The 15,095-nt window shown below is 35.5% G+C and overlaps 1 protein-coding gene across 1 annotated transcript; it reads right to left on the minus strand.

The window, feature by feature from the left end:
* Positions 1-1,139: 1,139 nt before the first annotated feature.
* LOC142981793 (cytochrome P450 6B5-like) lies at positions 1,140-5,502 on the minus strand. Its single transcript, XM_076127901.1, has 2 exons — positions 4,125-5,502; positions 1,140-3,224 (listed from the first exon to the last, which is right to left on the minus strand). Exons 1-2 carry the CDS (start codon positions 5,497-5,499, stop codon positions 3,025-3,027), a joined length of 1,575 nt encoding a protein of 524 aa, XP_075984016.1. The 5' UTR covers positions 5,500-5,502; the 3' UTR covers positions 1,140-3,024.
* Between the last annotated feature and the right edge of the window lie 9,593 nt (positions 5,503-15,095).

The following is a 15,095-nucleotide window of genomic DNA, read 5'->3' on the forward strand; positions in this document are numbered from 1 at the left end:
AATATACTTCGTGCCATTTGGTACGATTACAATATTTGATTAAGGTATTCGTAGATATTTATATTAGTACTTGGTAGATAACAAAAAACCACATGTGTTTTGTATGATTACATCTTTGTTTTTTATTGGAAGGTTAAGTAGGTAGTTATGATATAAGTCTAACAAAAAAAGGAAAGGAAGATTCCTCTAAAAATAAACTGTGAAAAGCTCGATTCTTAAATGAGGTGATTAAATTAGATGTAAAACAACAGATTGTTGAACTACTGTTACAATTTCTTCAGAATTCATCGTATTGTTAGGGGTCAACCAAGAGCCAAAATTGTTCAAGCCGTAAGGCCTTTGACATAGCTTAACGACTGCTGTCTTAATTGACAACCGACTTTTAACGTGCCCCCCGAAGCACGGAAACGCTCAGTTCATATACTATGCGAGCACCCATCTATAGAATGACCGCGCCAAGGGTTGTTTAACACTCAGATCGTTTACCGACCGGTGACCGCAACTAGCTTTGAGCATGGTAACATCGAACGTTTTTGGAAAACTTCTCTACTTTATTCGACACCAAATCGTTCGTTTGTCGTGTAAGTAACATCCGTAAACCTATCTACTAATAATATCTATCAATAGCATGAATCGATTATTCTTGTATCGATCCATCGATAGTCATCACGTACTATAGTACCAAATATCGATATCGATCAAGGATCGGCTATCGATCGATTAGTGTTGTAACGCTGTAACACCGATTGACTAGTAGAGACTATACAGCAGCTGCTAATGTGTCGCATGAATATATGTTACTGTAAAAGCCCGAACTGTGGTAAATCCTAAGATTTTCCGGTAAAACCTAAGATTTACCAACTCTTAATGGTAAAAGTCCGAACAAGCCGGAGTTAAAAATTATGTTACGATATAAAAAAATCTCCTTCTTCATAACTATGTTTATAGACATAGTATTGATGCATAAATGCCTCAATAAATGAATGATTTTTTTTAATTCATTTATGCGAATTCCCACACTTGGCCAGCGTGGCGGATCCAAGGCGTAATGAGAGCTTTGCCCAGCAGTGGGACAGAAATAGGTTAAAAAAAGCAGTGAAACTGTCCAAAATGTATAATTTTTATTATCAGTAGCTATAATTACAATGCCATAAGTAACAGATAGTGATAACAATGTATCTGTACATCGAAAAAGATAAAAAACATCAATTTATCGCGATCATTAATTGATTAGTGTTCATTATCGAATTAGACACTGGAATTTGCTAAGTCAGCTTACAAAATCAGCTTCAATATTTGATTATTCAATAGATAATATTCTTAACATCACACCTGTTGGACCCGTGTGTGAACGCAGAAGTGCAATGAAATACACTCGCGATTTGCCGTTTACAATCTTAGTTCCCATGTAATAGGAGGCGAGCCTATTGCCATATACCGGGCACGTTATCAAACTCCAGGCTACCATTGATAAAAATTCTAATACAAATTAGAGAAGCCCATAGCACTTTGCCCGACCCGGTAATTGAAACTGATAATCAGCAGTTGGATAAACTAGTGGCCACAAAAGTAGTCAATAATTTTACTTGAAACTATTAGGAGCAAGGCACAACACTAGGTTGCGTCGACAGTCTGACACAGGGATGTGGCTTGGCCCTTACTTTTGGGAGACTTCAATATTAAATGTTTTTCTCCACTCACTACACAGTTCAAAGCCTTGTACAACCTACACCAGTCATATTCTGTGCTAGTCGTATCCAGAGCAGCCATTTACTACCGGCTATCGACAATCGAGTAACTAACGAGTTTTGTTTGAAAAACTGTCTAACTAGTGTATTTCTCAAGGATACTTCTCGCTAAAGCTCTTGTTTTATTCGTAGAAAATCAGCATATAACAGTTCAATAAAGGAAACAAACATTATAAAAGTATCTACGTATCGTAGATATGTATCTAATGACAACACAGAATATGTCGTTAGCCAACACCTACTTCAAGATTAGATATAAAATTTTTTAAGCAGTATTTGAAACAAAGACAATGACAAATATTATTATGTAATAAAATAAAAGGTAATCTGAAAAAGATATGTATTGATAAGTGCAATTCAGGAAATGATATCTATTTCATGCGTAGGAATCTTTTGTGCCCGGTTTTTGAGTAGGTACATTTAGCGGTAGTTTATCTATTCACTAGCGTTTAAACTCATATAAAGAGAAGGTAGGTCTCTTTTCAAGAAAACTGTATTGTGTCCCCTTGAATTATGACACAAATAAAAGTTATACAGCTCAAATGATTTAAGATTAGATTAATTTTCATAACCAATTACTGATATAGAATAATTGTGTAATTGCTGATACCGATGTTTGATAAACATTATAATCAGAGCCACGTGTATGAAATTCAAAAATGTTTGTAAAGATTTTTTTTAAACTGGGCGAAGCCGGAGCTAGCTATAATAAAATAAAAATAATACAAGCAATTTGAACAAATATATGCTAGTCTTAGGTAATAACACTACATTTTTTGAAAAATCTTGACAGCAATATCTAGTTGGGTTGGTTTTACTAATGAGTAGGTCAATATTTGACACGACGCTAAACAAATCCATGTGTTTAATAAGTATATATTATGTATTGTATTAGTATATTTAAATAACAAATATCTTATTAAGTTTATATGGCCAGACGTATGTTCTTTGGTCTCTGCTTACCCCTATGAGAATCATTAATGTATGATGATATAATGTACATTAGTTAGTTGTACGTTAGTTAATTTGAGGCCATGACATTTTAGGGAACACATGTTAAGGATTTCATTTGTTTCTTTTACGGATAACACAAACCTCCCAGACTAAGTAGGTATCGCTCTTGTGTCTTGGGGTCTTTTCGTAAATAAACAAACAACGGACACAAAGCACAACCAGACCCGAAACTTACGTGTGGGAATCGAACCCAGGACCTCCCAACGCAACGGCCGGTGGGGTGACCTAAACCACCATTTCTTAAAAATGTAAGTTCATACACTTATTTTCTAAGAAACTTCCTCTGCTCCCATCCTTCTCTTTTAGAGATCTTCAAAAACAATCCCTGGTCTCTCGGCTGAATGAGGAACGTTCTACAATCAAACCGAACAGTCTTCGGCATGCCATCAGCTAGCTCCACGCGGTAGTCTTTCAAGATACTGATCAGACCTGCTAATACTTGCATTTTGGAGAATCGTTTACCTGTGAAAAACAAAGGTGGGATTAAGGTTTTTTTTTATATATCAAGGTCATCATGGCTTAGCCTTTCTTCCAAACTATGTTGGAGTTTGTCGTATGATTAGTGGTCAACCTAGCGTCGAAGTTGTTCAAGCCGTCCGAAAGCCTGTGGCATGCTTTAACAAATGTCATCTGATTCACCACAACCTTTATAGACTTTATACCTACCCTACGAAGAACGGTAACAATCAAGCCTCTCAATACTACTACTACACTAAGATGTCATCCATCTATAAACTATCCGCGTAAAGGTTGCCTACCCTACTGATCGTTTACCGACCGGTGAGCGCAACAAGCTGTGAGCTCCTCATTTTAGTAGAACATCTGATCAATTTCGTTCGTATATCACCAAAGCAATATTTTGACGTTTGACATTTCAACTTGCTGCCATTCATAACAGGATTACCAGTATAGCAGATAACCTTTGACTTATTTCAACAATGAATCACTTAATTAAGAAGATTTATTGTGTTTCATGATTTATCAATTAAATAAACAAAATGGTTTACGTCAAATTCTGATAAATATAAAGTAAAAGAAAACATCGTGATAAAACTTTCGCATGTAATGCAATGTTAAGTCCCCATCCTACACTTGGCCAGCGGTTTGGACTTAAGGTCTAGCCCATCCCTCATTCTGAAAGGAGACCCTTGCCCAGCAGAGACCAATGGATAACATTTAATTGACAACTAGTAAAAACAAACGTAAACATGTAAGTTAAGCTAAGTCCTGCTTGGCGCTTTATTTAGTACGCAAAATATTTTTGCATGAGAAAGGCGTGAAATTAAGATTTTTTTTATCTCTCGGACATATACGACAACTGATAAGGTATAAAAAACTTTATAAATAGCATTATTATCTTACCTATACAAATTCTAGGCCCCTCTCCGTAAGGCAGGAAAGAATATGGTATAATCTTATCCTTATTCTCAGGGAGGAATCTTTCAGGCTTATACACCTCCGGCTCCGGGAAGAAATCAGGGTTGTGATGAAGATGGTAGACCGGTACATGGACTCGAACACCTTTGTCTAAATGCAGGCCAGTTGGAAGAGTATAGTCTTCCATTACTTCCCTAGTAATGGTTCCTAGCACTGGGTACAAACGCATGGTCTCGTTCAAACAAGCTTCGAGGTACGGCAGTTCGTATACACATTCGTAGCTCAGTTTGTTCTTGTGACGACGCAAGAACTCGTCCACTTCTTCAGCAGCTCGCTTCTGTGCTTCAGGGTTCTTCGCGAGCTCGTACAAAGTGAAGCTTAATGTGGTAGCAGACGTCTCAAAACCAGCGGCAAAGAACACAACACACTGCGCCACCAACAAGTCATCGTCTACTTTTAATTCCACTACCTCATTTAAACCAGTCTTTACGTTCTTCAAACTGTCACTGGTTATTACATCTTCCAACTTCAAATTCAATACCAGATCAACAAAATCATTTCGTGATGTCGATTTATAATTTCGGCTCTCAAAGACACCTTTTAATAACCGCGAGAAGAACTCGTCTATAGCGCTGGGGAAACATTTTAATCCAAGTGCATAGAAAATTTTCGGCCATATTGCTTTAAATATAATCAAAAATCCTCTATAGTTAGTAGATTGGTAGATAACACTAGCCATGGTTGCGAATGGATTGTTTTCTGGTGACGTCATTGTATTTGACTCTACACCAAAAGCACAAGAACAGATGCAGTCCATAGTAAACCTCGAACAGGTCTTCCTCGCTTCGATGACGTCATTCATGGTCACTTCTTGGTCCAACATATCTTCTAACACACGAGCGCATTTTTCTATCAAATAGAACATGTTCTTCATTTTGGCTGAAGTGAACAGCGGCGTGAGGTTTTGCCGCACGATTTTCCATTTGTCACCGCTGGCGAAGAAAATATTCTTAGTGATGACTTCTTTACCAGAATAGTCAGAGGTTTCTCTTCCATTGAAGTAGTAGAAGTCTTTCGTTAAGATTAATTTGAGAAGTTCAGGATCTTGTACTACGAGAGTCGGTTCCGTGCCGTAATATGCTCCAAAGTACGGTTGTTTTGGAAACCGCTGACATAGTTTGTGCAGCAGTTCTCCCACAAATTCTTGAAGCAGTATAGTCCTTGCATAGTTTCCCAATACGGGTAAAGGTTTCGCATAAGGTACGTTCTTCTTCTCCCAATAATCGAAGTTCTTCGTACTCAGTACGTATAGTAAGTAAACAATTATAATAAGTAAAGAGAGCAAAATGAGTACGTACATTGTTGGTAGCGTTGAACCGATAACTGGAGTCAATGAGGATAATATTAAACTAGTTATAATAATATTAGTTAGACTTGTGATTCAAGGGTTGCTTATAAAATTAAGCATAAAGAACCTTTAACTGGATACCTATACAGTTTTCCTGTAATTTTAATGTATTTTTGCAGGTAGTCATTAATGACTCTTCCTAGAAGTAGAAGCGACGGCTGACGTAGGGGTTTGCAATATTACAAATTCCTACAAATCTTTTTCCATAAACACTTGAATCTTTACAGCAGACAAGTATCGGTATACATCCAGCTTTCTGAAAATACTCTTGGGTATCCAATATCTATCTTCTTAGGGTTCCAGTCATCATCATCAAAAAAGCAGCTATTGAAAAACATCTTGTATTTACGGAACCCATTGAAATATAAACAGATCAAGGTTAAACTCAATCGGTGAACTCAATATTGACACGTGAAGTTGACGTGTCATACTGAGTTCACCGATAGATAATACATTGAACCTAATATTATAACAAGTTGGGAAAAACCCAAACACATTGTTTGATTCCTTTTGACGAAGTTGGGCAAAAATACGTCTATCTGCAAGTCGAGCAAAAGGTAAACTATGTTTAATATTGGCATGATAATAACTTATGTAGTAACTCAAGACAGAAGGTCCTTTAAGTAGAGACTAAATAGATTAATCGACGATTTACGGCAGAAAGACTGAGGTGCGAGACTTGGGGTTTTTTACAGAATGTTTTTGATGGCATTCAATTAACCATCACAATACATATTACATGGCGATTATGGCTAAACCACGATAACATTATCAAACACTCTTGATTCCAGAACAGGGAACTCTTTAAAAACTATTGAAATAAGTAAAAATTTTAATACACTTATTTTAAGTGTTGCCAGACTTTGCCGCTCTAACCACAGAGGTAGTCATAGTCTCCACATTTGGATACTATGACTGGATGGATACTATATTATGACAATGACTTATATTATAAACTTAAGATTTTACGTGTGATCTCGTAACGCAACAAAAATGTACAAAGCACAAGTTTATATAATGTACAATAAATACGTTTTAAATGTAATTGTCGAGTTTACACGCGCAATGTGTGAAAATGTGTGTTATGTGTAACAAACAATTACAAACTCAATAAACCAATATACAATAACATAACATGTAGAGACCTCAATATTAAACCATATCTTTTTCGGTAAGTGGAGACCAAACAACGCCTCTTCCTAAGATAGGCAAACTTATTTGTGTGGGTTGTGGAGGTCCGATAGACAGTCGTTCCATGTAAAACATTGATATTCACCTGCACCCGGTGTGACTGGAAGACGACTCCAACATAGCTGAAAGAAAAGCTAGGCTGATATGTGTATGTCTTTTAAGGACTCTCTTAGCGTAGTCTTCTCCTAGCGTAGTCTTCTCCTAGCGTTTCCATTTAGTCTCCCCCAGTAAACTTTTTTCGGTATTTTACTTTTTGATAAGTATCAAAACCACTGATATAAGAATCAGAATGTCATTTCCTTCTATGTTTAAAATCGGATTAAAATCAGAAATTGTTATCTTTATTGTAATTATCAGTTATTATCATGTGTCCTCTATCACATTGTCAAAAAAGAAAAATCATATAAGATAGTAACAGTATAGTAACAACATTCTTAAGTATCATCCATACTTTTATAAAAGTAGGCAAGATACGAAGTGTACACTTCAAAATTTCATGTTTTTTCCTTATGAAAGTCCGACTCATTTTGTCATATTTTTATGAGGCAAACGGACTAAGAATCGACTGCCTGTGTGGCGCGGTAGTGTGTGCCACTGCTGAGCAGAGGCCACAAACTTGAATTCTTATTCTAACCAAAAAAAATATTTCTGAGTTGTTCTGCCAAGATTGCTTGGTGAATTGAGCGGAGCGGAGCTAGGAAGTGTACCTTTGCATTGTGCATACTTGGACTCTATGTACAAAGTCCTGCGCCATTGCTGGTTTCCATCAAACTGGCCAGATATCGGCTGGGTATCGGCCATAAGGAGAAGGACATTATTACAATATACAAATAACTATGCGTGCTTGAATATAGTCACAAGCCGCTGCAAGGAAAAATAATAAAAAAGCTAAAGATGAAGAGGAATGCAGGTGATGAAACGGATCATCTCCCAAATCTCCTGTTTTAATAATTTACTGCCTTATAACGGGTTCAGAAATACAAAGAGATGCAAGATGACTTGGACTTTCTAAAATAAGATTGGCTACTAATAGCCTTTGATAGATAGATGAAAGAGGTGAAGGGAGATCAAGGCAGGGATTTACCCTGCAGAATAACAGTGGAAAAATAATAATAATGGAAACTTTTGAATGAGTTGCATGTTTGCAAAGTAATCTTTGTAAAGATGCAAGTCATATCCCTACAAATATGCTCCATCTTTAACTCTGTATACGACAGATGATCACAAGGCGTTTGGCTTCGATTCGCGGGACAGACAGTGCTATGGGTTTTTTATCTATACTAATATTATAAAGCCGAAGAGTTTGTTTGTTTGTTTGTTTTTTTGAACGCGCTAATCTCGGGAACTACTGGTCCGATTTGAAAAATCCTTTCAGTGTTAGGTAGCCCATTTATCGAGGAAGGCTATAGGCTATATATCATCACGTTACGACCAATAAGAGCAGAGTATCAGTGCAAAATGTTACAAAAACGGGGAAAATTATGATTCCCTTATGTGACGCAAGCGAAGTTGCGCGGGTCAGCTAGTTAAGTATAAGAATATATTCAGTAGCATTGTGGATACGTTCCCGGAACATCGTAATAGACTCCCCCTTTTTCAAATCGTGATTCATGGAGGCATTTCACTTCTGTTTATACTGCCAGCCTAACATATATATGCAAAGTTAGAAATAACTTTTAATAAATATATTAAATTCTACTCATATTGTACTTATTATCTCATTAAATCTATCTTCGTTACGTGGACACTCCTGCGCAAAAATCATTCCTATCTTTGCTATGCCTTGATACTTCGTTTAAAATATCAACATCTAATCTTGAGCTGCTGTTTTAAATCAAGATCCATATTATCGGATCACTTCATTGTCAAAAACATGTCGTATAAAATCTAACTTGTTTTATGTAAAAACGCATCTATACTAATATTATAAAGCTGAAGAGTTTGTTTGTTTGAACGCGCTAATCTCAGGAACTACTGCTCCGATTTGAAAAATTCTTTTAGTTCGTAGCGTAATGATATATAGCCTATAGCCTGCCTCGATAAATGGGTTATCTAACACTGAAAGAACTTTTCAAATCGGACCAGTAGTTAGTGAGATTAGCGCGTTCAAACAAACAAACAAACTCTTCAGCTTTATAATAAACAGCTTTATTTTGGTACTAGCTGACCCGCGCAACTTTGCTTGCGTCACATAAGAGAATCATAATTTTCCCCGTTTTTGTAACATTTTGCACTGGTACTCTGCTCCTATTGGTCGTAGCGTAATGATATATAGCCTATAGCCTTCCTCGATAAATGGGCTATCTAACACTGAAAGAATTTTTCAAATCAATCCAGTAGTTCTTGAGATTTGCGCGTTCAAACAAACAAACAAACTCTTCGGCTTTATAATATTAGTATAGATTTCAAATCAGACCAGTAGTTCTTGAGATTAGCGCGTTCAAACAAACAAACAATCAAACAAACAAACTCTTCAGCTTTATAATATTATAGTATATAGTATAGATGGTAATATTTTGCAGATACATTTAAGTGTATGTAACAGCAGATTAACTAGAGTTTGTCCGCTAAGATACTGACTATATTACCTACTGACTATCAAGGTTTAAAAATAACAGATAATTTTATTTGTATAACTATGTATGTACATTGTACAGTTACGTATGAATGAAAAGACGCAAGCACGGGTCAAAAAGAGTTATCTACTTTAATTCGTAACTACGACTTATTTTTGGGATACAAACTTAATACAAGATAAATTATTCGTAAAAAATACAAGAAAAATCAGCATTATTTTCTGCCCGCGACTTCATCCGCGTGGAAAGGTTTAAGATTTATTTACATATAAAGTAATATATTTAATTAATTCAGGATAAATATTACTATTTGTGTATCAAATTTCATCAAATTCAGCTCAGTAATTCTGTCGTGATGGAGTAACAAACATCCGTCTAAACATCCAAGCATTAGCATTTATAATTTAGTGCTTCATAAAGGAAATTTATTTTCACATGTCATTCACTTTAACGACTGTTTTTGCAATCCCACAATCTATACTAATATTATAAAGCTGAAGAGTTTGTTTGTTTGTTTGTTTGTTTGTTTGAACGCGCTAATCTCGGGAACTACTGGTCCGATTTGAAAAATTCTTTCAGTGTTAGATAGCCCATTTATCGAGGAAAGCTATAGGCTATATATCATCATGCTACGACCAATAGGAGCAGAGTACCAGTGAAAAATGTTACAAAAACGGGGAAAATTATGATTCTCTTATGTGACGCAAGCGAAGTTGCGCGGGTCAGCTAGTGTCTTTATAAATCATACACCTAATAAATTATAGTTAAGTGATTGTTAAATTGCTATACAATTATGTTTTCATGATTTTTAATGACTATTTACAGGATACATGTGACTCTCACGTTGTCTTTGATATTTATGTTTGTAACTGCTCGTTTGGTACAGTTGTTAACGTGATCAGGACGCAATAAATGTAGCGCTGCGCGTTGTGTGTTCGAATCCCACCCGGGATAAGTATTTTTGTGATGAGCACGATTATTTGTTCTGAGCGTGGTTGTTAATCTATACTAATATAATAAAGCTGAAGAGTTTGTTTGTTTGTTTGTTTGTTTGAACGCGCTAATCTCAGGAACTACTGGTCCGATTTGAAAAATTCTTTCAGTGTTAGATAGCCCATTTATCGAGGAAGGCTATAGGCTATATAACATCACGCTACGGTCATTAGGAGCGGAGTAGCAACGAAAAATGTTACAAAAACGGGGAAAATTTTGATCCATTCTCTTAGGTGACGCAAGCGAAGTTGCGCGGGTCAGCTAGTGTATCTATATGTTACTCTGTAAAAGCCCGAACGGTGGTAAATCCTAAGATTTTCCGGTATAACATAAGATTTATTATTAGTTATTTGGTTACCATAGTACAAGCTCTGCTTAGTTTGGAATCAAATGACCGTGTGTGTTGTCCAATGATATTTATTTATTTATTTATTTATTTATTTATTTTCTTTTTTCCTAACCTTTTATTTCGAACTTTTACCTATATTCACTTGATGATGTCGAGATGTCGCCGGAGCCCCGCTTTGCGGGGTTCCTCCTACTGGGTGGTTAAAAAAAAATTACCACGAAGGTCTAACCTAACCTACCCATGTCGCTTTGCCCAAAACTCCTTTTTTATAACTATGTCACAGTATATAATTATACCGTGAAATAGTTATAAACATAGTTATGAAGGAGTTTTTTTTTATATATCGTAACATAGTTTTTAAACTCTGGCTTGTTCGGACTTTTACCATTGAGAGTTGGTAAATCTTAGGTTTTACCGCAAAATCTTAGGATTTACCACAGTTCAGGCTTTTACAGTAACATATATATTGAGTATGTTTACCAGTTATTCGGTGACCATAATTTGTGGTAATCAAAATTTGAAGCGTCGTTACCGTTTTTAATATTGAGCAAAAAAATATGAAAGAAACACTTTTATTTATGGTTGTTACAGCGGCAACGGAGATACATTATATGTGAAAATTTCAACTTTCTAGCTATCACGGTTCATGAGATACAGCCTGGAGACAGACAGACAGACAAACAGTCGGGGCTTAGTAATTAGGGTCCTGTTTTACCCTTTGGGTACTGAACCCTAAAAATAAGATTGTACATACAAACTGCAAAAAGTACAATTATAGAGCAATCTCATTATAATTGTATCTACAAGATTGATTACATAACCTGTTCTTAAGATTGCCGCGAGACATTTTTTTATTAAGAATTTGTCGTGTCAAGGGTTAATAGCTTTATTATCAGTGAGTCTAACATAAATAATATTTAATTAGTATTTTATAAGATAAGTAGATTACAAGCACTTTTTTTAAGTGTCGTAATAATTTTATACCTACTTCGTTGCTGAGAGGTCTATATGTAAAGTTGAAGTCTTAACTTTGTGCAAAAACTTACGACAAAGGATGTTAATGTTTTGAATGCTCTTAAAATTATGGAAAACCATATTATTATATGCGAGGGTGATAACATAATGCTTGACTGTCCTGGATTAAAATTTACTCTACTCTAGAGCTAAGTACCGGTATTTTATGTGCACCAACTGCATATCGGAACTTCATAAACCAGATACCTGGTTTATAACACGATACTCTTCGGCAAAATTAATTTAGACTTTCAAACTTCTGACTAATGCAGGTTAAAAACTTGAGGGTCATAAATAGTAAAAAATAGGCTATAACGTGATAGTTTTGTTGAAATCATTTCAGTACTTAGTACTTACGTGAAAAAGTCAAAAATACCTACTCACAATAATTTTTCGAGTAAATATAACATTATTTTAGATTGACCCATGCTCTAGAGTCATTTTAAATATTCAAGTCTGTATGAATTCGAAATTCACGTGGCCTCCAAAAGGATCGTCTCGATCATAAAGTCTTGTGATTTACGATTTGTAAATATTTATATACTTACTTATTCATTACTAGTATCTCAATTTTTGTCAGACCAAATAACTACATAAAATAAATTTTAACCCATTAATGTCCTACTGCTGGGCAAGGGTCTCCTCCCGTAATGAGGGAGGGGTTAGGCCTTGAGCCCACCACGCTGGCCAAGTGCGGGTTGGGGACTTTGCCTGCCCTCAATAAATTTATTAAACAAATTTTTTGGCATGCAAGGTTTCCTCACGATGTTTTCCTTCACCGTTGGAGCATGTGATAATTATTTCTAATACACACAGAACTTCGAAAAGTCATTGGTGTGTTGCCTCGGGTTCGAACCTGCGACCACTTGCGTGGGAGGTGTCAACTTATACCGCTCGGCTATCACTGCTATATATTTCATATAATAACTATATATTTCAAATAATATTATCCATATCTCAATAAACCTAGATAACTTTTTCTGCCCCTGTGAAAATTTAAAAACTGATATCTAATGAATGCCCGGTTACGCACTAGTTGTACACGCGGGAATGGCTAGCCTCGCGGTTACGGTGTAGTATTCAACTGCCTGGCAATTAATGGTTAAGTGCGTACAATCATAAGCGGTTGCATGCTAAACTGTAACCGTGTGGCTAGACTCCCGCGGTTAGCCGCTAGATCGTAAGGGGGCTAATAGCGACCAGTAAAGTTATATGTATGAATATTGAATAAGCATGAATTACAATAAAAAATCCCATTTTTATCAACAAAGCTAATATTTAATCTAAATGCACGATGTGACACCATGAGATAAGCTGTACCTAGTTAGCCTACATATGCTAATTGCTCTTTTAGGTAGCCCACTTGCAACGCAATAGTATCTATTTTATTTTTATTTATTGTGTCGTCAGCGGTCAACTTAGTGTCGATATAACCATAGTACTCTGCTTAGTTTGGAATCACAATACCCGTGATCGTGTGTAAAACACACGACATACAACAACAGTTAACAGTCAAGTCGTTCCTGCAATTCCTTCGATATGACTATTATCTTTGCAGACAACAGCCGGGGCCGACTTTTTACGTGCCACAGATCGTTTACACAAAGGTAAGCGCCACTGATTATGGGCGCTTCATGAATCAATGAAAAATGATAATAGTTCTACTGTATTAATAGCGACAATAACTAACTCCATCTAGTTTATAAACTATATCTAAATAAAAACGCCTGATCGATGCGAATTTTTCAAAAGACCAGTCAAACGCATTGCTCTAAAAAATCAGTCAGGCGCAGCGAAGTAAGTTCAAAGGTATCTCGTGTACTAGAATTTTTAATGAACGTTGTTAACTATGAGAAAAATTGCTTCAATAACTTGTTGGATAAACTACTTTTTTAGTAGAATGAAGAAAATAAATATAATAATCCAATGCTTATCATTATCAAATGCCTGATATTATTAGGTATGTATAGTTTTATCAAAATGAAATATTGATAGTCTTGTCTCTCTTTTACTATTTCTTTTCTATTTTAACCAGCCCGAAGACTTGTCAAAATTGAATTTTAAAGGTAGCAAAATTTAGTTTTATATGTAGCATACTCTATCAATTTATTCAGCCTACTCCTATGCCAACTTTTGAAATAAATCCTGTAGTTAAAACTAAGATTCTCTTGAACATATCTTTACATTATGTGTTGTAACTAGTAAAACACCCTAGGGAGTGTAAACAGAAATAAACTCCTAAAACAAACATTACAAACTTAAGCCCGCAAGTAGTAATTTTATGGAGGACCAACCCAAATGTTCTCAACTAATGTATCTTAGTTCTTTAAAAGTGAGAAGTTACGGTTTTACTTCGACTAGACTGAAATACTTCTTGGCACAAACACTTTCTTAAAATGTGTTTAAATCCGTAAAAGTTCCTTTTTTCTCTTTCTAGATACCAAATGTATTAACAATCATTCGATTTGCCAATGAAAATGCGTAACCTAGTAAATATAAATGCTTGGCTTTTGGGTCTTTGAAAACATTACACTCTTCTCGGGTTCGCGATTCACGCAAAAATCATAGTTGCACACGACTAAAGCAAGAATTGTAATAAAGTATTTACTAGGTACTATTATAGTACCCGTAAAGGAAGTGAGTCTAATATCAGATTTAACACAGGTGTTTTACCTACAAAATTGTAATTCCAACAAATAAATTAGATAACATAATCACATCAATTACTTGTTTCAGAGATAAAATACGTACAATTACTATTACCTACATTTGGGGTTCGACCCGCAACATTGAAAACAAAATAGGATTGATTTTAAAGCGTCGTAAATGTCAGTGTGTCATATAACTAGGTCATTCATTTCGGTAGAATTGGGTCACAGTTCACGTTGACCTGCAGTAATTGTAAGTTTCTGACGTTATTGGGACGTGGGATGAACATGTTGATTACCGTATTGTGCAAGCGCCTGATGAAATTGTAATAGAAGATTGTTGCTTGAGAAAATTTTAGAGATATTTTTTTGTAGGCACCTTTCCTGTTATTACATTTCTTCTTATAAAAAAAATACAAATATGAAATGATTCTTGCCAAATTATATGAAATTAACAATAAATAGCTTTCATACTTCTATTAGTTTTTATTAAGTAATACAATAAAATAAAACAAAAAACTTCAAAATTTTAAGACGTCAAGCTAATTTCGCAAAAAATACGGCTTACCTTACAAAAATGATCGGTGTCGAGTGACTCGGGCTTCTTGAATATAATACGAGTGGCTATCTTAGATGTTGATCAGCTTTTGTGGAGTACTCATCAAGGTTCAAATAAAAGTACCTTACAAGAGGCTTTATCTTTTGTGAGTATTTTTAGCAATTCTTCTTACCTATGTACAACACTAACAATATTGTTATTTCTTGGCTTTCGTTGTG

Source organism: Anticarsia gemmatalis, chromosome 20 (genome assembly GCF_050436995.1).
Source record: "Anticarsia gemmatalis isolate Benzon Research Colony breed Stoneville strain chromosome 20, ilAntGemm2 primary, whole genome shotgun sequence".
In the NCBI taxonomy this organism is placed as follows: Eukaryota; Metazoa; Arthropoda; class Insecta; order Lepidoptera; family Erebidae; genus Anticarsia; species Anticarsia gemmatalis.

What these genes read in the sequence shown, in the direction of transcription:
- LOC142981793 (XM_076127901.1), bottom strand. Translation starts at nt 5,499, where the DNA reads ATGTACGTACTCATTTTGCTCTCTTTACTTATTATAATTGTTTACTTA. An exon ending in GGGGCCTAGAATTTGTATAG is followed by an intron (nt 3,225 to 4,124) that starts GTAAGATAATAA and finishes TGTTTTTCACAG; the next exon opens with GTAAACGATTCTCCAAAATG.